General features: G+C 42.7%; 2 protein-coding genes and 1 long non-coding RNA gene across 4 annotated transcripts; 2 read left to right on the top strand and 1 right to left on the bottom strand.

Moving 5' to 3' along the window:
* Nucleotides 1-4,037: 4,037 nt before the first annotated feature.
* On the bottom strand, nt 4,038-4,955 carry LOC111843791 (uncharacterized). Its single transcript, XR_002838249.2, has 2 exons — nt 4,806-4,955; nt 4,038-4,333 (listed from the first exon to the last, which is right to left on the bottom strand). It is a non-coding gene; the product is annotated as an uncharacterized lncRNA (long non-coding RNA).
* Nucleotides 4,111-8,595, top strand: spra (sepiapterin reductase a). Its single transcript, XM_023811655.2, has 3 exons — nt 4,111-4,432; nt 5,071-5,361; nt 6,213-8,595. Exons 1-3 carry the CDS (start codon nt 4,111-4,113, stop codon nt 6,401-6,403), a joined length of 804 nt encoding a protein of 267 aa, XP_023667423.1. The 3' UTR covers nt 6,404-8,595.
* Nucleotides 8,596-10,054: 1,459 nt separating this feature from the next.
* Nucleotides 10,055-23,214, top strand: LOC111843806 (histone-lysine N-methyltransferase SMYD1-like). 2 transcript variants are annotated; one of them, XM_023811703.2, is made up of 11 exons: nt 10,055-10,200; nt 10,303-10,432; nt 13,914-14,090; nt 15,108-15,321; nt 15,428-15,558; nt 15,918-15,956; nt 18,486-18,675; nt 20,283-20,375; nt 20,850-21,013; nt 22,431-22,599; nt 22,832-23,214. In XM_023811703.2, the coding sequence occupies exons 2-11, from the start codon at nt 10,305-10,307 to the stop codon at nt 22,985-22,987; spliced, it is 1,461 nt and encodes a 486-aa protein (XP_023667471.1). In that variant the 5' UTR covers nt 10,055-10,200; nt 10,303-10,304; the 3' UTR covers nt 22,988-23,214. The 2 variants fall into 2 exon arrangements, with proteins under 2 accessions (XP_023667471.1, XP_023667472.1); XM_023811704.2 differs by lacking the exon at nt 10,055-10,200 and having other exon boundaries at nt 10,207-10,432.
* Nucleotides 23,215-23,521: the final 307 nt, after the last annotated feature.

Genomic DNA, 23,521 nt, shown 5'->3' with positions numbered 1-23,521 from the left:
CCTGCAGTCCCGGTGGCTGGTCGCGTGGAGGCTGCGCCCGCCGAGGCGCCCCCTGCTGGCCGCGTGCTGGTGGCGCCCGCCGAGGCGCCCCCTGCTGGCCGCGTGCTGGCGGCGCCCACCGAGGCGCCCCCTGCTGGCCGCGGGGTGGCGACGCCCGCCAAGACGCCCCCTGCTGACCACGGGATGGCGGCGCCCGTCCTGCCGGCATTGGAACTGCCTGTCTCGCCTGTCCTGCCGGCACCTGAACTGCCTGTCCTGCCGGCACCTGAACTGCCTGTCCTGCCGGCACCTGAACTGCCCGTCTTGCCTGTCCTGCCGGCGCCTACACTGCCTGAGGCGGCCGCGGTTGCGCCCCCTGTTGGCCACGTGCTGGCGGCGCCCGCCGAGGCGCCCCCTGTTGGCCGCGTGCTGGTGGCGCCCGCCGAGGCGCCTGCAGTGGCCCCTGCTCTGCCTGCAGCGCCCCCTGCTGGTCGCGTGCTGGCGGCGCCCGCCGAGGCGCCCCCTGCTGACCGTACGCCCGCTGCGGCACTTCCTGCTGGTCGCGTGCTGGTGGCGCCCGCTGAGGCGCCCCCTGCTGACCGTATGCCCGAGGAGCCTACAGCGGTCCCTGCTCTGCCTGCAGCACCCCCTGCGGGTCACGTACCTGACTTGCCCGTCTCGCCTGTCCTGTCCGGCCAGCCCTGCTCGCCTGTCCAGCCGGCCCAGCCCTGCTCGCCTGTCCAGCCGGCTCCGCCCGCGGCCCCGCCTGAGGCCGCCGCTCCGGCTGCCCCGCCTGAGGCCGCCGCTCTGCCCGCGGCCCCGCCTGAGGCCGCCGCTCTGCCCGCGGCCCCGCCTGAGGCCGCCGCTCTGCCCGCGGCCCCGCCTGAGGCCGCCGCTCTGCCCGCGGCCCCGCCTGAGGCCGCCGCTCTGCCCGCGGCCCCGCCTGAGGCCGCCGCTCCGGCTGCCCCGCCTGCGGCCACGCCAACGGCTCTGACTGTCCCGCCTGCGGCCACGCCCGCGGCTCTGACTGCCCTGCCTGTTGCCTCTGTGAAGGCCTTGACTCCCTCACCCTTACCCCGGCAAAGCCGACGCCCCTTAGGACCCCGCCTGTCAGTGTCCCGAAAGGGACGGGGCCATAGGCGTGGGGCCCGGTTCCCGCCCGCCCTGCCCCCTGGCTCGCCCTCGCTCGCCTTGGCTGGGGCTCCGGGGCCGCCTGCGGGTCCTCCGGCTCGGGGTCGGCGGTCGCCGTCGGGTCCTCCCCTGGATCCTCGGTGCCGGTCCTCGGTCCCTCCTCCGGCTCCATGTCGGTCGCCTCCGGGCCCCCCTGCTCCGGCTGTGCGTCGGACGGCGCCTTCGCCGGCTCCGGCTGCGCCTCCGCCTGCCGCGGCTTCCCCCTCCTGCCCGCCTTCACTGGGGTTCCCTCCTGCTCCCTCCGTGTCCCCTCTGTCACTCCCTCGTCCCGTTCCCTTGGCCCCTGGGTGGTCCCCTCCTGCTCCCTCCTCCCTCTCCCCTGCGGCCCCTCCGGCTGCTGCCTGTCGCCCGCCTGGGCTCCCTCGTGCTCCCCTTGTTCCTCCTCCCTTTCCGTTGGTCCCGCCTGTCTCTGCTCCTCGTCCCTCTCTGTCTCCTCCGTTCACTCCTGGCCCTTTTGTTCCGCCTGTCTCTCCTTCTGTGTCTCCCTTCCTGGTTTGTCTGTCCGCCTTCCCTGTTCTGTGTCGTCTCTTGTCTTTCGTCTCGTCCCTGTTCTTGTTCTGTGTCTCCGTTCTGTTCCCTGGTTTTGGTTGATGTTCTGTTTTGTTTTCCAGGTCCTGTTTTCCCGGTTCGTCTCGTCCGTCGCCTCTCCTCTGGCGCGCCCGGTGTGCGCGCCTTTGGGGGGGGGTTCTGTCATATCCCGCTCCGTACGATCCCGATGTGTGCCACGCCCCCCTCATTACCTCGTGTTCAGCCCTGATGGTTCTCACCTGTTGCCTGTTCCATTTATCAAGTTTTGTGTATATCAGTCCGCGTCTCCCCATGTCTGCGAGATCGGGCATTGTATTGTCATGTACTGTGCTTCGTCTGTCCGTCAGCCTCAGAATAAACCCCGTTTGCCCGTCAGTCCTGGCTTGTTCTCGTTTGCTTCCCGGCTCGCCGGTCCCCGAACGTGACACTACGGAAGTTGACTCTTTTTTTCCAGATTACCGAAAAATGGTTTTCCAAGACAGATGTATTGCAAGGCTGATATTAATACTGATTCTGATGGGAATTAGAGAAGGCAATGAATTGTCTGTCTGTAGATAAATCTCCCGGATCAGATGGTTTAACTAGTAATTTCTACAGACATTTCTGGAATTCACTCGAAGTTCCATTACTTAAGAGATGCCCAGGCCCTTCCACATACAATGAAACAGGGACCTATTATTCTGACAGCTAAACCTAGTAAGGATTTCAGACAGTTGGATAATCTGAGGCCAGAAAAGCTATTAAATAATGACTACAAACAACTACAAAAAGTATTCTTGTACTTCATCTATTGGATATAATTATTTAATAGAAGATGATCTTGGTTTTAGATTTCTGCAAAGCATTTGATATTATTCAGTACTATTTCATGTTTAAAATTCTGGAATGGTTTGGGTTTGGGAAGATATTTATTGATGTAATTAAACTATTGTGTGAAGATACAAATAGTGCTGTTATATTAACTCATGGTTCCTCCCCAAGTTTTTCAGCTAGAGATATTAAGCAAGGTTGCTCAGTCTTCCCCCTGATTTTCAATATTGAGATGCTATCAATCCTTATTAAAAATTCAGATTTCGAGAAACTGTTTTATGGACAGTTTGTCATCAATTTGGTGGCTCATGACACCGTAATATTTATATATAAAAAAAACATCAACCAAATCCCAACGATCATTGATATCACCATTTTCACAAATTCTTCTTGTTTAATGTTAAACATTAACAAGTGTGAAATATTGGCAGTTAAAGAATGCTGCCTCAGGATAGCTCACAAAATACTAATAAAGTCTGTAGTATATTTGGATATTCAAATTACAAAAGATACTGCTTTGTGAGAAAGGTTTAATATTTGGAATAAGGTAAACAAAGACAAATTGCATATAAATGTTTGGTCACATTGTACTCACATAGGGATTTATCTATATTTGATCATGTTTTTTGACAAAAATGGAATATTCGGTATCTCCAGGTTGATCTATCCTACATGTTGCATGGCAATCCCCAAAACAGCTGTTAAAGCCATTAATTAACTTCACCTTAATTACATAAAGAATAGGAAAATACACAACATTGGTAAAGCAGAATTGGTCAAGAAATATGAAGCAGGTTGTTTACAAGCTATTGACTTTTTTTATCTATAAAGCAAGGTACATAAAAAGGCCATCATTTGCAGCCTTTCATGGGGAACTACAGTATTTCTTTTGGCCTTGAAATTTATAAAGAGAAAGTTGTTTAAAACTTTTCCACTTGGACTTTCTGAAATTCCTGAAGTGCTTTTCTATGTTTGTTTTTTTTGTATGTCTTTTCCCGTTTTCACTGTGATTTTACTGCGTAGGCCTTTTCTAGTGAAAGTTGGTCAAACTATATGAAACTATGTTTCATGCCTTAGCAATTATAAATTGTAGATATACATAATGGTTAAAAAACTACTTTGAGCTTCCCGAGCTACCGTAATTTCAGTTGGCAGTGCATTATGGGAAAGTGAGTTCGACGGAGTTGCACGATCGGGTGTATGATGGCAACAATCGCCACACTGAATAAGAGTACTAAATAAAAGGACTGCAGTAGAAACACTTGACTCGGGAATATTAACAATAAAATGCATGTTTTAATAGACGTTTACAAAAGTAAAAAATATCACATTCTGCAAACGAATGAGTAAAACGGTGTGTAATCTTAGTCTGCCAACTGTTGTCCGGAATAATTTCCTTGGAAATCCGAAAATGAAACATCGGGTCGTCACGTGTCTTTGGATATGGGAGCAGGAAGGAAGTGAAAAAAGAGGATTAGTAACATTGTGAAGCGTAATATATTTATTTTAGGAGGTGGTCCCCTGGGGTATTTCTGAAATCAAAACTTCAGTGTAGTACACACTACCAACTGTTGTTGCTATAATACAGATTTTATTTCAGGCATGACTGCTCCAGTCTCCAGGGACTTAGGTCGAGCTCTGTGTATCATTACCGGCGCTTCAAAAGGTTTTGGTCGGACTCTTGCTATACAAGTATACAGTTTGCTCAAACCAAATTCCGTACTTCTCTTGGTAGCCCGATCCAGGGATAAGCTGAATGAGCTTCGGGCAGATCTTGCGAGCTCGGAAACAGATCGGGCTGGGCTGGCCATACGTTGTGTGGTAGCTGATTTAAGAGAGAAAGAAGGGATTGAGGAAACGGTGAGGGCAGCCAGAGAGACGCCTTCTGCAGATATAGAGCATCTATTACTGATCAACAATGCGGGTGAGTTTCACCAATACCACCTATTTATCCTGTTCATATTTTGGTATATAGTGAATTTCTGCAGTATTGAATTGTTACCGATTTTGTAGCATACCCCTCATCGCAATGTCCATTTTTATCCATTTTTTTCATTTTCACAAAAACCTGTTTTCTACCTGTGATTCTGGACTAAGTCACGAATAAAACGAGCACAACATTAGGTACTGCAATACACAATCTTAGAAAGCAGGAAAATACAGACTAAAGAGGCGAACTCATTTAAATGACTAAGAACCGATTATTATAGTTGTTCCTTACGTGAACTCTGTAATAAAATGCATTTAAATAAAATAAACAATAAAAACCATTGCACTTCCAGAGCATACCTACGTACCTAATCTAAAACGCGTCGCTTCAATACTGTTTAACAATGCGTCGCTGACTTTAGACGTGGTTTTGTTTGGTCAACTCAAAAGCACAACGTCATTTTGTTGCCTTAAAATAGCAACGCGCCGACAATGCACCTGGACACACCTCATTTAAAAAACACCACATTTAGGAGTGGAAAGTGGGCGCAAAATCATCTGCTATTTAAACGATGTGCGGGCATGGCGTGATTTGTTTGTGATGACGTATTCCCCTTCCTCCCTGTAATGCAGCTTCTCTGGGTGATGTGTCCCGGCTGGCCACTAGCTTCACAGACCCTAGGGAAGTGGACTCCTACTTCTCTTTAAATGTGAGCTCTGCCCTCAGCCTGACTGCGGGGCTGCTGGGGGCTTTCCCACAGCGGCCCGGGCTGCGGCGCTGCGTGGTCAATGTCAGCTCGCTGTGTGCCCTGCAGCCTTTCCCCTCCTGGGTCCTGTACTGCACTGGCAAGGCAGCCCGCAACATGATGTTCCAGGTGCTAGCCAAGGAAGAGCCGGACCTTCGTGTGCTCAGCTACGCCCCAGGTACACTTGATAGGCAAGCTGGCAGACATTCAGACAGGCAGACAGATGGACAGGTGAGCAGGCAGACAGACAGACAGGCAAGCTGGCAGGCAGACAGGCGAAGAGGCAGACATACAGACAGACATGCAGACAGGCAAGCTGGCAGATAGACATACACTATATGACCAAAATTGTTGAGACACCTTGCCGTTAAACCCACAGGAACTTTCATGACATCCCATTCTAAATCCATAGGCATCAATATGGAGTTCGTCCCCCCTTTACGACTATAATACATAACAATACATTTTGGATCATTCTATACTTCAATTTGTGGGACAGTTTGGGGAAGGCCCTCTCCTGTTATAGCGTGACTGTGCTCCAGTTCACAAAGCAAGGTTCATAAAGACATGGTTGAGTTTGATATGGAAGAACATGGCTGACCCACACAGAGACCTGACCTCAATCCCATCTTTGGGCTGAGCTAGAATTCACCCAACTGAACTGTCTGACCTCACAAACGCTCTTCTGGATGAATGGGCAAAAATTCCCACAGATGCACTCTAAAATCTTATGGAAAGCCTTCCCAGAAGAGTGGCAGCTGTTATAGCTGCAAGGGGGGGGGGGGGGCAACTCCATATCGATGCCTATGGATTTAGAATGGGATGTCATAAAAGTTCCTGTGGTCTACTGCACCTAGGACAGTGTCATACTTAGATTGGTGCAATGATGTGTGCAATGGCGTTTGAATGATATTGAATATCTTTAGTTGATTATTCGATATAATAATAGTAATAATAATATCATGATATACTATATTATATATATATATGTTTATTTCTGAGTAGACTTTCCCGTTCCCTGCCTCACAGGTCCTCTCGACACAGAGATGCAGGTACAGGCTCGATCCACTACACGAGACCCAGAGCTGAGGAAGACGCTGAGTGCCCTGCATGCTGAAGGCAAGCTGCTGACCTGCGGAGAGTCTGTGGCCAAGCTGGTGAAGCTGCTGCTGGAGGATGGGTACCAGTCTGGTGCCCACATTGATTTTTATGACCTGTAGGACGATAGAAGGGCACAGCGTACAGACTGAGGGGACGGCCTACATGACCCTCACATGTCCTTTCAGCGTTTTCTCGTTAACATGGTTATTTTCTTTGAAAGGTATTGGATACAGTCGTTTATTGACCAGGTAATAGTTACTACCGAGTTTTTTCTGTGTCACAGTTTACACTCTTTCGTGACCAAATTGGTTTAAGCAACAGATTTTTTTGTGATTTCAATTGTTACTTACAACTTGTTACTTACAACTTGTTACTTACAACTTGTTACTTACAACTTGTTACTTACAGGATGCCATCTACCAGATAGATAATAAACATCCTATTAAGGTCATAATTCCAATAACAGGGTATCATTTTAGTACAGAAATATGTTACTAGCTGATATGTGAAACAATTAAAAAAATGAATGGGTAGCTGTAAACCCTGCATAAAACAATACAATGATACTTTAAAAGGCTTGTTTTTATTTAAATTTATGAAACATGCAATGTAGCTAAAGTGCATACAGAACTATGTAACATGTTATCTATTACGACTGTGACTCGCCACAGCAGAACGACATAATGCTTTACAGAAATACAAGCGCTCTGAACATTTCACGCCTTAAACTTGCACAATGGAGTCTCATGATGATGGGGTCACATCAACCTATGTAGTTAACTTTGTTTCTTTTCCAAATGCTGATTGAAACAGGAAATTGCACCAGCTATCTGTTATCGATGCTTTTGCGATTTATGCTGTCTTTTTAAACCTGATGTCTTGCACAAAAAACTCCTTATAGTTTATGTATGTACATGGGATAATTGCTGACTTGGCAGACGTGATGAAGGGCAGGAGTGGGTGCTGCAGAAAGTTCATTGAAGATAATATAAGAATTTGGGGGGGGACTAAAGCTGCATAATGGTTGCAGACATACGCTGTGAACTCAAAAGGACCCTAGAGGACTTTTTGAGTCACAAGTGTTCAAATCAAGACCCGAAATATGTGGACTTTAGATGGTACTCAAGACCCACAACTCTAACTACAATACAGACAGCATTCCTCCAGAACTTCCTGTCTTCTGTCCAGTCTTCCCATATTGATTGTTGTGATGATTGAATCCATCTATCTTGTTACTCTTTGTGCTTAATGTGAAAGTTCAGGCTTGATTTTATCAAAATGCAACGTTTTTTTCCTGCATTTTTTCCACAATGCTGTCTTTGCAGTGGGCTCAGTGTTGCTAGTCTTGGAACGTTAGACTGCATGCTCCCGAATGCTCTGTCTCATGTCACTGTTTAAGTTTTCGTTTTATAATCTGTTTGTTTGGTTTTTGTCTTTTAGTACAGTGTCCTGGTTTTTGTTTCCCCACCATCTGCAAAGTTGTCCAGCACGTTTCTTTCCAGAACCTTCTGTCCAGCCCTTAAGTCACAGTGCTCTCCTGTGGTGTCCTGAAATAAAAATGTGTCCAAATATGTCAAATAAGACCAAATATCTGATGTGGTGTGCTTATGGTTTACGGTACTGTCTCAAGTCTGGGACTTCATAGTTTTGTTAAAGACAACATGGGTGTAGAATCCATGTGTACAGGGCTGGGCAATATGGCAAAATATTTTATCACAATTTTAAAAATATCGGTTGATATTGATAATTATCACAATATAATTCATCACATAATTTATAGGTTTTTTTTTCTTAAAATTCACCTAGGATTCCCCTTAAACAGATTCAGAACATGAAAAAGATGACAAATTGAATGGACTGCAAACTTTCACAGTATGTCCAGTTTACACAAGTTTTCAGTAGAGTTTACAGTACACCAGCCTTTAAATTGCCAAATTACACCACCAATGTCTTTCTACCTCGGTTATTCTCAGTTTTGCCTTTTTGACAGATGTGATTGCTGAGGTGTCACTTTCTTTAAGGACTCTCATACAGAACTTTCCTCTGAGGAAGTGCTTTTCCATGACTCACTTATACTAGTATTACCAGAACAGTGCTGTGCCAACTCAAAACAGCCTTTCTGTGTGTTTAGAGGTCGTTTGTTCTTGAAACACAAAACCAAATGATGGGTTGGAATTGCATTTGTTTCTGTGATGTGATGTGTGTTATCAAGTGATGTTCATTATCTACAGTTTTTCTAATTTTTCTTTTTTTAATTGTTTAAATTTTATCTGACAATAAATCAATGCATCGTTTTATCCCCAAACCCAAATCATAATTAATCCTTTGCTCTATTACATTAACAGCTAGAAGCATCTGCTAAATTATTCAACAGAAGGCCTGTTATACAGCTGCAGTAAAATCATACTGACTGATGTTTGATAGAAAGGTCCCCCTAGACAAGAGAGATTCGATGTACCATGGACCATGATTCCTATAATACTTCTCATTTCAAGGCTTTCAAAATAATTTAAATATTTATAATGGTAATTCTTATTTGGTCTCATTCGCAATATTTTGTATTACTGATTTTATACATTATCCAAAATAATCATAGTTATAATTAAATAATACAATAAAAATAAATTAATGCAAATCATTATTTGTAAATTCTAATATGGTTGATAAATGAGAAATATGACATCAGCGTCAGGTGCTGATATGACATCAGCGTCAGGTGCTGATATGACATCAGCGTCAGGTGCTGTCTCTGTGTTGTTCATCTTCTGGTCGCTTTGCCTGGCTTACTTACCCTAAGTGTAACTCTGGTGGCCACCTTCTACTTTCTTCATTGTAAACACTGTCTGGACGGAGCATTGGAACCTAAGAGCATGCCTTCTTGTTTATGAAAGTGTAATTTTTCCAAAGATCAGTCACTCTTAAAGTGTAGGAGAAACTGCATGTACTATTTTTATACGGTTATGCAGGTCCCTGAATTGTTTTCACATGTTTAAGGATAAAGGGTTGCTGTACTACACAAATATTTTTTCTTGATGCTTCTATTTAAAACTTTGTTAATATTTTTGTTCATCCATTCTAAACTGCTTATTCAGAACAGGGTAGCAAAGCATACTGATTCAGAAAGGAGTATTTAGTTGGGTACACCTTCAGTGAGCAACAAAGCAGGCAATCTGAGTATTTACTGAGTAAAACTATCAATAGGGATTTTTAAAAAATCACTCAAAATAAAAACACACCCTTTCAAACTTGACAGTATTTGCATGATGTTCTACATGTTCTACAGTGATTTTACACCAAAAAAAAGGCTGAGTGAAACTACCCATCTTATAGTCACTGAAAATGACTGTGTGAGTTTATACATATTATGGAGATAGATTGGAGGTGTGAGCAGATGCCAGCATTGGAAATGCTGGAAGTAAGGAAGTAATGTAGCATTAGGAAAGTGAGATTGTTTTCATTATGGGCAAACATACGGTATTCTGTATTACTCTGAGCCTAGACAGGAAATTTGTACATCCAGGTCTTTGAATTTGTATCATTACTCAGAAACTTCAAACCATGCTTTTGAGTAAAGAAGCAATACTTTAAAAAGTATACATGAATTATTTTGAGGTATGAATGGGAAAGATAAAGGGACACTAAGAAAAAGAAGCAGATGAGGAAAAAGTAAGCGTGAGTATCTCAGTACTCCTGATACTGCTCCTGTCTCATGGTTGGCCATAGTATGACCACTGATGGACAGACACAAGTGGCAGATAAAAATACTTTCTGGACAGCCTGTTACTTTAAGGGTGGAGAAAGCAAAGCGGCCTTTCATTCTTCTGTCATTCTGTCGAGTCCAGCCCCTCTGCCAGCAGGCTCATTGCCTCGTGGACCCCCCCGCGGGTGAATTGGATTTGCTTGCTGTTTTAGTCAGGTGAGCAGTGGGCTGTGAGTAAGGACTGTGCATGCATCTCCTTGGCCAGCAACAGCAGTAACACCTCCACTGTCCTCTTTTCTGTGCTTGGCCTCCACTCAGACATGACTCTGGTCACCGTGGAAGTCTTTGATACCGAGAAGAAAGGTCGAGGCCTCAGGGCCACCAAGGACCTAGCAGCAGGTCAGGTGGTCTTCGCTGAGCCCAGCTTTGCAGCCGTGGTTTTTGACAGGTAAGGATACTCACATTACTATGGAATCACAGGCTGACTAGAAAAGACTAGCAAAATCTAAGAAGTATTTCGAGACTTATCAGAAATGTATAAGTGCTTTTGGGTTTATGATTGTGACATGAACACCCGACAGTGACGCGCAGACTAACTTTATTAAACTTCACCCGACTCAGAGACTAAATCTGCTTAAAATGTAATGTTCAGATCACCTGCATTGTTCAGGAAACAGTGAAACTGCTGCATTTAACGTGATGAAATACAGCTACATCGTGATTGCTGATAATAAGGCGCTTCTCTGACGCTCTGTGGTGTGATGGGCCTGGTTTCTGCTCCACATATGAATGTTTTCTAGATGCAGGAGCAGGAGAGCAAATGTGAGTGGATTTTTGTCACTTTTGGGTAGATTTGGGTAAAGACTGAATAATACCTCTTACAAATCTTACTCAAACGTTTTCTTAAAACGCATTTTATTATGTTTTAAAGCTGATATATTCAGTTTCAGTACATATATTTCAGTGATATATTTCACTTTCGTAAAAGCGACAGAAACCATTGTGTCCAGTTTTTCATCCTGAGCTATATTAGATGCAGGGCCTCATGTCACTTTTTTTGAGTTACTGTAAGCAGCTTTTGGCTGCTTAACTCAACACTGACTGTGGCTTCAATAGCCCAGAAACCAAGATTCCAAGGCTGGAGGTGCTTACATAATCTCAGCTGTAATCAGGCAGGCTGTACATGCGTGGTCAAGAAACTAATCACCCACCTCACTCTACGCTGCTTTCCGTCTCACTTTAATCCTTAACAATCAGGAACCATATACTGTATACTTTACAATGATATTAAAATTAAGTTACAGTCTCAACATGTAGAATATGAGATTGTGATATTTGGCCAGATTCATTTTTGTTCTGTTCTTATTTTTACACGTATATGTTCATTCAAACGTTTCTCCATATGTATGGCACCAGATAACAAAGATTCTGTTTTTTTTGTATATACTGGCAAGAAAGTGTCTGAATTCAGATTTAAAATTTCTTTGGAACTCTTTTTGTGAAATATTGGAGATGGATTAAAGCCTGAAGAGACCATTGAAATCTGCTTCATACTGGGATTGGTGCTGCGGTTTTATTCTTCGCCGTGTAAGTCTTGTGTGAAAGAGCTGACGTTTGAATCTGATGGAGAAAATGATCTGAAGTTATACTTAATGTTATGGAAATCTAGGGCTTGCTGAAAAATGCAAAGGTGTTTCTTGTAAACTACATAGTTACATAATTCATTCACATACAATTAAGTGTGATTGTGGTCATGGACAAATAGACAAGTTTCAAAAGATAAAAAAAATATATTTTTGATTGAAAAACAAACAAAGTGGCTGAAGTGATTTTAAAATGATGTCCAAAATGAGTAACGGTGCAATATCATGTAAAAATAGCTCGTTATGTAACCATTCCAGATGCCAGAATTACGTGTTGAAATGCAGATGGGATTTCAGGGTTGGGGGGCGTCTGCTGGGGTGACAGTAGCCAGGGATAAATCCGTGCCTTCCACATGACTGCATAGTCATGAGGACGTCTGGCAGCGTGGATCTAGCCTGAGAAACTTCAGGATCCCAGCACTTTGCTGCTGTGATGTGGTGCCACACAGATCAGGCCTTTGTCTTTCCTCCTTGTTTAAACATTTTAAGAACTTTTCTATTTTATTTGACATTTTGGTTTTGTATGCATGGTGAATAATCAGCAGTTGTGGGCTCATTTAGTTTATGATATATCATATGATACCAGGAAAACACTTCATATACCTCACATGTCCCGAATCATCATATAAGCATTCACAGCCAGTGACATGCAGTTGCTGCACACCCAACCCTTTTGCATGTATGAATGGTAATGCCTTCCTGCTGAGTCTTGAGTGCCCCTTTTAGAATTTGACTGAGGGGAAGATCAGCAAATTTTACTGTTTTTGATCCCCAACTATCATGCAAATTTTACTGAAGGGGAACCTTCTCTGGTTCCCTGGTACCAGTAGCCTAACTGTGGTCATCAAAATTTCAAAATAAATTAATGACCTTGACTATGCCCTATAGTCTATGGCACTGTAGTCTATGGCACTGTAGTCTATGGCACTGTAGTCTATGGCACTGTAGTCTATGGCACTGTAGTCTATGGCACTGTAGTCTTCCATGTCTCGGCTTGTGAGTTTTATTTATGTTCCTTTCCTCATGCAGCCCTAAAATATACACACTATGCAGGTACCTGATTTGCTGTGTCTAAAATGCCTTCAGTACATGGTCCCTGAAAGACAGGCATTCAATCATGTGTATTTTCTGGGCACTTTTCCACTGCATCAGGTACCAAACGTTTGGTACTTCAAAACAGGACCAAAGTCAATGGTACTTCTTGTGTTCATTTTCCACTGCCATAGAAAAACTGATATCGGCATAGAATGACATCATCACAACATGAGGCAGGGTGGTTGTACTGAAGGCTGGGCGATGTGCTATATTAATATTGCCTTCACATGATGCACATGCTGTTCTCACATTGCAAGGATTGTGATAGTTAGTTGGGTTGAGATCAGGCTTTTTCATAGCTTCATATGTCTGGACATTATACAGATGCATGCAGTATTTTCAAAAGCAACATTATTTTGCAGTTCAGGGGGCCGTTCCATGATGCAGGATTTCTCAGTTAGCTGGGTTAACTTAAGCTGGAAAGTCATGATGTCCAAAAGGAATGCTTCTTATTTAAATTCATATTGGACAATCATGACTAATAGCTTAAGTTAACCCACTGAACTGAGAAATCCTGCTTCATGGAACAACCATTAGTTCTGATATTTTGAAATCTTGTTGATAAAATTTGCTGATCATGCACAGGGCACCTTTGGTTATGCATTAATAAATCAATTACATGCTTATCGTTAATCAATCATGACGGCTCATGTATTTCATGCAGGAACTATATTTGTTCATAATTTTTGGAACTGAACAGCCCTACCAGTTAACAATGAACATGTTTACAAGTCCCACCCCAAAGTACCAGTGGAGTACCCCAATAGGTTTGGTATTTTGGTACCACTTGATGAAATAAAGTACCAATTTTTTAGTACCAAAAGTTCCAAAGTTTCACATACTGAACTTACATCTAGACCAGGGATTCTAATCCATTCCATCCACAAGGTCAGGCTGGGGGCTGACATTCTCTGGACCTTTCAAAACGTTCAAAATATGTTCCTGAAAAACTACTAATTAATAGATTATTAATCTATTAATAATTAATATTAATCTTGACTTTTAAGATCTCCCATTGATCCTAAATATAACTTTATTCTGACGCAATATTCAGGGGTGGGTTTGTTGTACAGAATCCCCCCCCCCCTCCCCCAGTGGCTGTGTAGTTTATATCTTATCACAGGTTGGTGTGATTTGGGTGTCAGTGCACTCTCAGCTATGGTGCGCGTTCAGTGTTTTTTGCATGTACAGTCTTTCACCCCAGGTGTGCCACAGCTGTTTCCGACGCCAGGAGAAGCTGCATCGCTGCGCTCAGTGCAGATTTGCTCATTACTGCGACCGGACATGCCAGCGTGCCGGCTGGGAGGAGCATAAGCAGGAGTGCACTGCCATTAAAAAGCGTGGCAAGGCACCCAATGAGAACGTCCGGTAAGCGGCCAGTCAGACAGGAGCCATTTTTTTTAAATTTACATTTACTTATTTGGCATATGCTGATTTCCCCCTAATTCAACATGCCCCTGGCTCAACAGGGGAGGGGCTTGTGTTTCACTTCTTCAACCAATCACAATACTCTTTGAATGACATGCCCACATCGATCTGTTTTTTCTCATTTTCAAACTCAAGGCTTCCAGTTATCTGGCTGGAAGCAGAGTGGTGTGTCACTCAGCAGGTAGAATCTCAAAAAATCATTGGTAGAATAACCCCATGTTTGTGGACACTCGAGCAAGATCCTTTAGCTTATTGGATGAATCTCAAATAGCGTTTCTGCCAACCTTGTAAACCCTTAGCGGACCAATAAGCTTCCACTAAATTTAGTTATGTTAACTGTAAATCTAATACCATTTTCCCACAGGTAAAGTAAATTAAGTTTTATGGTCAAAAACTTTTTTATGGTGAAAAACTTCAGTTTGAAGATGAGAAAAAACAGATCAATGTGGGGATGTCATTCAAAAACTTTTAGGGAAGGGAAAAAATAAAAAATAATTTCAGTGTTCTGTTATGATGCTGAAAGCAAAGTTATGATTATGCTAACATTGTGCCTATGCTGTAGTGGGACTAATTTCAGTAGAACGTTGGAGCTCAAACACCTCTCCAATTGACCAACTTCGAACAGGCCTGTCAAATTTTTTTCGACTTGTACCTCGACCGAAATCTTGGAACTGGACCGTTTCTTCTAAAACTTGTATGGGTAGGGATGCATTCAGCTCTACCAATCCAGACCTCGAATGGGTTGGTCATGGAAAATCTAGCCGCAACTCAACCGAAAACTTTACATTTATCTCTGTACCTTTTCCTGAAAGCATGAGATGCTGCTAGTTTTTTAAGGATGGAAATAAATATACAGTACATTTATATACATGCATATTGTGTATGAATGTATACAAGTATGAAGTGTAAATAGAGGTACATGAATAAGTGTGAATGTGTATAATATCTGGGTTACAGCCTGGCTGCCCGCATACTCTGGCGCATAGAGAAGAGCGGCAGCATCATATCCGACGGCCAGCTCACCACAGTGGAACAGCTGCAGGACCATGTGACAGACATGGCTCCCAATGACCTGAAGGAGCTCAAGGTCAACGTCCATGACTTTCTGAACTACTGGCCTCATAACGGCCAGAAACACGGTGTGGACAGCATCTCTCACATTTTTGGTGTGGTATGTTCTCGAGAGATGTTCTTCTTCCCAACTTTTCTCCTGCTCAGTAGCTTGTACTGTGTGGATGGAAGATGAATGAACAGTGCAAATGAACTCTCTTTCTCAGATTAATTGTAACGGCTTCACCTTGAGTGACCAGAGAGGACTGCAAGCGGTCGGTGTGGGTTTGTTTCCCAACCTGTGTTTGGTTAACCACAACTGCTGGCCCAACTGCACTGTTATCCTCAACCACGGCAAGTGTGTATCCTCATATGAATTGTATGCCTTATCAATATGGAATTTGATTTCACTGGAATTTAAGGAATGGGCTAATATATAGGTGTGTGTGTGTGTGTGTGTATGAATGAATGTAATTCTGTTAAGTATCTGCAAATAGCAGAAAGAGAACATAGAACATGGCTATGAGATGTTTATGTATGAGGAGGCAATGTGTAAGTGTAGTGTAAGTGTCGTGTAAGCGTAGTGTAAACGTAGCGATGATCTGTTTCTGTATATCTGCTACGTGCGTCTTGAGGAACCCAAGTACACTGGCGTGTCTTTGAGATTGTGGACATATTGCCTTCCGCTAAACAGTTTGATCTCCTGTTCTTTTTCAGTCAGATGGCTCTGAACGCTCTCTTTCATACCCAGAGGAGGTGAGTCTTTTTAGTGTCACAGGATGGTTGACTACTGATTTCCATTAACCTACAACGGTCTCTCCCTCTTAATAATTAAAGATCCAATATAAAGCAACAGCACCAGATATTTGGGAAATAAAATACTTTCTTTGTCAGACTGAGATTACTTTGAGATTAGCATTTACTGATAAAAAATTTTATGTAATTTTAGTATATACAGATGGGCAGTGTATATCAAACATTGACCATAATAACTAGAGTAGTTTAATTTAATTAACACCATTTATTAATAAATCTTTTTTTGTTAAACTGCACATTACAGAGTTTGCAGGACCTTTTCATCATTACTAACTTCCTATTTCTGCCATTCTAGAAACATCTAAACTTTTTCCACTAATCTTTGTGATTGTATCTGCCTCTTAAAAAAAGTAAAAGATTAGCATAGAACCTAAAATTCTCAGCCAAAAAGTGAAAGATGTGGTACCGGTCCCCATAAGGGAAAAAACCTGATATTTATCACGTTATGGGGACATTGAGTCAGTCTTAAAAATAGGTATACCTGCTCTCTCTCACACAAACACCCTTATAACAAGGCCTGCATGATGGGTAGGTGCAAACCATAACAATCCATAACAATTTACTAAACACTAGGACTGGGAACAATAAGACAAAGGTGATGGTCTTTACAACCTAGACTCAACTTAAAACTCCAGACTCAAATGCTCAGAATGGGATGACAGACAGGACTGGGACTGGTCCTGATAGTACTCCCCATCTAACACACGCACTCAGGGTGTGAGAGGCTCTGCCAGAACAGGATACACAGGACTGGGACTGGTCCTGATAGTACTCCCCATCTAACACATACACTCAGCGTGTGAGAGGCACTGCCAGAACAGGATACACAGGACTGGAACAAGGGAAAACTGACAAGACTGGAGAGGGTACATGGGACCCAGGCACAAATCAAACGGCGGCCAGGACAAGGAGACATGAGGCTGGTGCTGGAACGTGCCACAAGAACAGCGTGAACATGAGATCAGAGCAGGAACCAGAAGGGTGGGATTCAGAGCGATACTTTCAGGATTCCAATCCAGATCCTCTTGCGAGCTAAGTAACCCCCTCAGGACCGAGAACCTGGGACTGGGGTGAAGCGACCCCCCCCCCCATAAGGCTGGGAACCTGGGACACAGGCTCTGGTGGCTCATGGTCTGGCAAGACGTGGAAGAGGGAAGGGACTTCTTCTGGACCATAGGCTGGAGATGCGGTCTCGGCTCTTCTGGGCCAGGGATTGGAGACTGGACTCAGTGGTCCCTGAGCTTGTCTTTATGGGCAAAGGGCAAGACATCCTCAAGAGGTGAGGCACCCACCTCGGCACATGCCCTCTCCATGTCTAGCAGGGCAGCCTGGATCCAGACTACCTGCTGGGGGTCCGACGTGAGTGAGAGACTGGACACTCATTCTTGCCTGTTGGAGCTGGGTGATGGCCTTCAGCGACCTCTGCACCATGGGGTCTCCCAGCAGGAGCCAGTATGGCTCCAGGAGGGCGAAGAAGTCTGCCGCTAGGATGTGAGACACTGCTGGCGTTATTCCCTCAGGGGGAAGGGCGGGGACTTGAGGGAACAGGGTGGTTCTTAGGTCCATAGGTCTGGGCAAATGGGCAATGCAGTCCTCATGGTGGAGAGGAGCCCTAAGAGTGACCTGGCGCCCAAAGATGCTGGATTGTGGTAGGTGGTCGGTTATTCTGTCACAATGGGACAGAGTGACGACCTATAATGCAGCTTTTAAACAACAAAGGGACTTTAACAAAAATAAACCAACAAACATATAGACCACAAGGGGTATAACGAGGGGAAGGGAGGATAAATGAGAACACTAACAGGGACCACCAAAAAACCATGAGCAGGATCTAACAGTGTACATCCACAATGACCAACAAAGACGTAGGGCAAAGGTAAGAACACGTATATACTTATAACGAGGTCTACATGAGGGGCAGGTGCAGACCACAACAAGCAACTAAACTCTAGTGCTGGGAACAACAAGACACAGGTGAGGCTCATTACCACTTAACACTCAGAGCTCAAACGGTAAGAACGGGACAAGAGGACAGGGACTGGTCCTGACAAGCTCTGTTTTCTTTATTCTGTTAGTTAATTAACTAATGGATGATGTTGTTAACTGTCTGATTTGGTCATTCTAAATTTTAAGCTTTTTATATTTGCAGGTATCCAGGTATATTTGCTCTTTTATTATCACTTTTTAGCTCCAAAAAAAAACAACTTGTTACTGATGTTAGTGGTTGTTGCCAGTTTGAGAAAGGTCACATATTGCAATCAGTTTTGAAAATTTCTCATTGTGTTTGATGTGAAAGTTTTTTTTTATCCATGAAATTCTCATCTGAATATTTAGCAGATTCATGTCATTTTTTCGCGCGCCATTCGATGTGAAATGGCCTTTACGCTGGTTCCTTATACTCATTTGTACCACCACAGCTTCCATTCTGTCATCTTCAGGTTTCCTGTTCCTCCCTGTTTGACTTCTTAGGATAGAGCTGCGAACCCTGGAGAAAATCTCTGAAGGGGATGAGCTTACAGTGAGCTACATTGACTTCCTCAATGTGTCCTCAGACCGCCAGCGTATTCTTAGACAGCAATACTTCTTTGATTGTACCTGTCAGCACTGCACTGAGCACCTGAAGGATGACCTCATGATGGCTGTCAAAGATAGCAATAAGGTTGGTTATGACTCTTCATATTCTTACTCAAACTGCTTTGTTCACTCTGCCAGCCACTACAATGAGCTTCCAGACTAAAGCCATTAAACCTCAGCACTCAAAAACATTTCCATTAAAGTGAGAGTGTCACCTGTTAGCAGTAGGGTGCTTTTATCGTGTGTTTTTTAACTAGGGCTGTGAATTGATTAAAAACAATTAGTCAAACAGTTTTCTGTGATTAATCGCGATTAGTCGCATGTAACATTAAAACTTACAATCATAAATATTTACACATTGAATCCCTAAATTAAGGTAAATTAACATAAAGGAGAGCATATGGGCCAGTCTCACAAACCCATTACTAAAACATATCAAAAACTCAAGTTTGTGAGAATGACCTATATTTTAATGTTTGTTTAAGGGTTAAACTTGAACTTGTGATGTTATTCATTTACAACAAAAATAAGACTTAGAAGCAAGTACAAGCTGAATTTCAATGCTTTCAAAAAGGCATTGAAAAGGTATATACATGTACATATAATTGCAGGTATTAAAAATGCAACCAATACACTATTCCAACCGTGTGATCAATCTAAAATCTATTTCACAAATGACTTTAAAAACAAAAGCCTAACAACCACTAAAAGTACACTAAAAACATGAAGGATCTTGAAATTTTAAGATTTAAGCCTTCAATAAATTAAAACAAACTGCAAATTTCAAAAATGTTATCCTATATATACCTCCATCTGGCGATTTGTAAAAAAACTAAATAAACCAGGTAATGTCAGCTTTCCTGTGATTCGCTAAATGAATGTTTTCGTTTTATCTTTGAATTCTGGGATTCTATGCAATGTCCTAACCTAAACCCTTATAGGTCTGTATTGAAACTCTTTGATCACTCCATTGTCCATAAAAATGCTGCGTGTATTAATTTGATCAAAGAAATAATAATGCATTATTACTTTCAAATGAACAATATGTATTAATGTGAGAAATTTCCCAGCCCTTGTTGTGGGTCCATGCTTGTGGGTAATGTGGATGTCAAAACCTGTAGACACCATCTAGGCAGATGGCCTGTAGTGTTAGGAGGAGACATTATCCAGAGAAGGCTGTTGTAGTCCATGAATACGGTCACATGGAGACATGTTTTTTTTTTTTTTTAGGGGGGGTTCCAGTCTGCACAGACTGGAGAAATCTGAACTGATTATTGGTTTGTTTGTTTAACCAAACAAAAGGGGTCAATGTGCAGTTTCTAATTCCTTGAATATTTTTAAATGATGGGGTAAAACAGACAGTGTTACCTGCACAGTAGCAATCATGTTACTCCCAAATTGAACAATGACATCATTATAATTCGCCAATGTTATACTTTTAAGAATGTGGAGAACAAAGAATTTCTGATGTTTAAAATATGCAGATATCAAAAATGTGCTTCCTAGTTGCTAATATACTCTGGGTAGGGAAACTCTGCCATCTATGTTCTAGCTGATGTACTTCAGTTTGACAGAATCTATAATATAGATCTATAAATGTCCATAAATGACTTTATATGATGCGAAAGATGGTAGAATTCCCATGACACACACTTTTCTTAGTTTCTTACAGTGTCATTTTTAATGTCCTAGAAATCGGATCAGGATGTGAAGGAAGTAACAGAGTTTAGTGTAAAGACACTGGAGAAGATTGAACAGGCTCGCATTGAGGGTAACTATGAAGAGGTAATGTCTGCTCTTCAAAACCTGCTTTCAACAAGTGGTGACCAAGGTGTCATAGCTAGAGCATTATTTGTAAAATGTCTCTATATGAGCTACGAGGTCCAAAAAGGCAAAAAAAAAAGGCTAGTAAACATTCTCTAGGTGACCTGGCTCAATCATCGGCTGCACACACTACAATCTGGGATCAGCTGAGGCAATATGACTTTCCAACAGACTTATGTTACACTCCAACAGGTCAAATTACAGACATTAAATCTTTTACAGACAACCAGTGCTACCAACTTATTTTTGCTTTATCTACTCCCTTGAAGCTGAAACAGACAAAGTGAACTTCCAGGTTTCTACACTTTCTACACATTGCATTTCAAACCCTACAGCAGAATATTCCGGCACACATAAATATACTGTAATTACCTTCTTGGTTCCTGTAGGTTGGTTTGTATGAGTATCATGGTCATGTCTCTCGGCTTCTGTCAGGTGGGTAAGCTGTGCCGGCAGTGCCTGGAGCAGCAGGAGCCGGTGCTGGGCGACACAAACCTCTACCTGCTGAGAGTCTTGAGCGTAGCCAGTGAGGTGCTTTCATATCGGCATGATTTCTCCGAGGCCGCTGGCTATGCGCGCAGGATGGTAGAGGGACACATGTAAGTGTTTATATTCCTCTGAAGGAGCTGGTTATGTGTGTTTGATAGCAGAGGAACGTACATCGATGTAACATCTGCATTTACTACACTGATAGTGTCCAAAGAAGAAGGAGAACTACATCCAGAGGTTAATTGTTGTACATCGCCTCTCATCTTCCTTCGTATTTAAAGAACATTTCAGTTCTGAGTGAAAATCCAGAGGGTAGATTTATGCATTTTTTTATGTCAGTGTCAACTTGTGCATGCCCTTGATACCTTTTGTGAAACATACTGTATGTGTGTATCTTCTTCAGTTGATGTAAGTGTGTGGTAGTGGAATTCCCCTTTAACCACTTTGAGAAATCAAATGCCCAGTTTCTAATGCATCTTTAGAACCATGTATAGACTTTGCAAAATACTCACTGGGAATTGTACCAAACACCTGGCTGCAAGAGCAGGGTCTGTGACTTACTATGTCTGGACCACTATGTCTACGGCTGAGTATGTTACTGAGTAAAGCCTTTGTTTATCCTGTCATGCCTGCTCCTCCCTGCCATGTGCTGGTCCACCCTATTGCCTTAATTTCTTATCAAAAGAAATAAACTTTCTTTTTTAAAAAAAAAAAAATCATTATAACTGATTTTTTGTAAATGACATGGGGACAAATAATATTTGATTTTTTTTATTCATATATACTTTCTGCTCTTCTTTCTATGGAACGGAAAGCACAACCTGATTTGGTGAAAGAAATTAATATTATTATCAGAAAATTCATAATTCACAAAAAAAAGTATTATTATTATTATTTAAAAAGGCACACAATCTGAAAATGGCATTTCTGTTAACACAAGGCAATGGAAATATTGCAGCGCCATCGAGATGGGTCCTTATAGCAGAGGCCATTAGCAATCCCATAGACACCCTATACTGAGAATGACCCAATTAGGGTTTTCAGTTTCAATGTGAAGATACACAAGAGGCAATCAGAGGAAAAAGATGCAGCAACAAGCTGTACTGTCAATGTTTTCTGATGTTACGTCCTACCAGGGTTATTGTTGTTATTATTGTTAACGAGCACTGAAACTAAAACTGTAACGGTTGGAAAACATTTTCGTAAACTGAAATAAGAAATGATGACTTGAATTATATCATGATGATTATCGATATCGACTGATGTGGAAAAATTATTGCGATAAAATATTTTGCCGTATCTCTCAGCCCTACTTCTGGATAGGCTTCCAGGCTGACTGTGACCCAGTACTAAACTGTGTTGGAGTGGTTCTGAAGTAGTGATGGAGGATGGTTGGACACAATGATTTAGCATATTTTTCCATTAATAGTCACATGCAGGTCTGTAGCTATGTACTACATAAAGTGTATTTATTAAAGTGTTTGTGCTAATTACATGACCTGTGCACTTCGTTTTTTTCCCAAACAGGAAACTATATCATCCAAATAATGCCCAGCTGGGCATGGCCACAATGCGGGCTGGAGTGACCCTCTGGCAGGCTGGCCAGATCGAGGCTGGTCACAGTATGTTATGTAAGGCTAATGGCATCCTCATGATCACCCATGGGCCCTCCCACTCCATCACCAAGGACTTGGAGGTGCTCACCGCCCCTTATAGAAGACTAAACATTACCACCATTTACAAAGGATTTTATATTGTTCTTAAATATACACACTTACACAAACAAAGCATGAAATAAACATTGCAGGTTTGTCTTAAATAGTTGACCTTGTTGGTCAGTGGTCCAGTTCCAAAAACACTTCATGTGAGGTTTTTGAACTATTCCTTATTTTCACCATGTAAGTCGTGCATTTTCATTGTGTCTGCAGGCCATACGGCTGCAGGCTGAGATGGAGCTGCAGATGTTCCAGCAGAACGAGGCTGCCTACTATAGCTTGCGGGAGGCGGCCCTCAAGAGACAGCCAATTAGCAACCTGGCAGAGCCCCTAGAAGATAACATAAGGAAGCTGTTTCGTGGGAAATGAGCTCTCGGCTGTCACCTTCTCACCCAGCTGATACTTCATACTACTACTTCACAGACCGATTTAAATGTAAAAATGTCAACCGTTCAAATATCAAAAGTTCAACCAGTCATGTCATCTGTTTAAATACAAATTCATGCTAGTTCAAACATGGTCTAATTCCAGTGCAAGTACGTGTATGTCTTACCACTAGAATTCTGGAGAGAAATAAAAGGTATTTCTAAATGGTTTATGGCGTTTAACCTGTTGATTGAAAATTGGAAAATCTGATATTTATAATGCTGTAACAATATTTACTTCAGTCCATATGAACATTTTCTGAGTTTTAGGATTAAAGCATTTTAATTGTCCCATGAAAAGTATACAGTCAGACTGTAATTTAATTCACGCAGTACTGATAAAAGTAAATATTAAATTTATACCATCTAAAGCACCCTGTACTGGGTAAGCAGTTGGAAAATGAACAGATGGGCAATCTAAGGTGGATAGCACTCTTTGTAGAGTAAGTTGTCCACGTAGGGCAGTCACCTGTAGTAG

The sequence above is a fragment of the Paramormyrops kingsleyae genome, chromosome 7, assembly GCF_048594095.1.
Source record: "Paramormyrops kingsleyae isolate MSU_618 chromosome 7, PKINGS_0.4, whole genome shotgun sequence".
In the NCBI taxonomy this organism is placed as follows: domain Eukaryota; kingdom Metazoa; phylum Chordata; class Actinopteri; order Osteoglossiformes; family Mormyridae; genus Paramormyrops; species Paramormyrops kingsleyae.
This window is presented reverse-complemented; position numbering and strand designations above follow the sequence as displayed.

What these genes read in the sequence shown, in the direction of transcription:
- spra (XM_023811655.2), top strand. Translation starts at nt 4,111, where the DNA reads ATGACTGCTCCAGTCTCCAGGGACTTAGGTCGAGCTCTGTGTATCATT. An exon ending in ATTACTGATCAACAATGCGG is followed by an intron (nt 4,433 to 5,070) that starts GTGAGTTTCACC and finishes CCTGTAATGCAG; the next exon opens with CTTCTCTGGGTGATGTGTCC. An exon ending in TGTGCTCAGCTACGCCCCAG is followed by an intron (nt 5,362 to 6,212) that starts GTACACTTGATA and finishes CCTGCCTCACAG; the next exon opens with GTCCTCTCGACACAGAGATG.
- LOC111843806 (XM_023811703.2), top strand. Translation starts at nt 10,305, where the DNA reads ATGACTCTGGTCACCGTGGAAGTCTTTGATACCGAGAAGAAAGGTCGA. An exon ending in GTTATCCTCAACCACGGCAA is followed by an intron (nt 15,559 to 15,917) that starts GTGTGTATCCTC and finishes GTTCTTTTTCAG; the next exon opens with TCAGATGGCTCTGAACGCTC. An exon ending in CTGTCAAAGATAGCAATAAG is followed by an intron (nt 18,676 to 20,282) that starts GTTGGTTATGAC and finishes TTAATGTCCTAG; the next exon opens with AAATCGGATCAGGATGTGAA.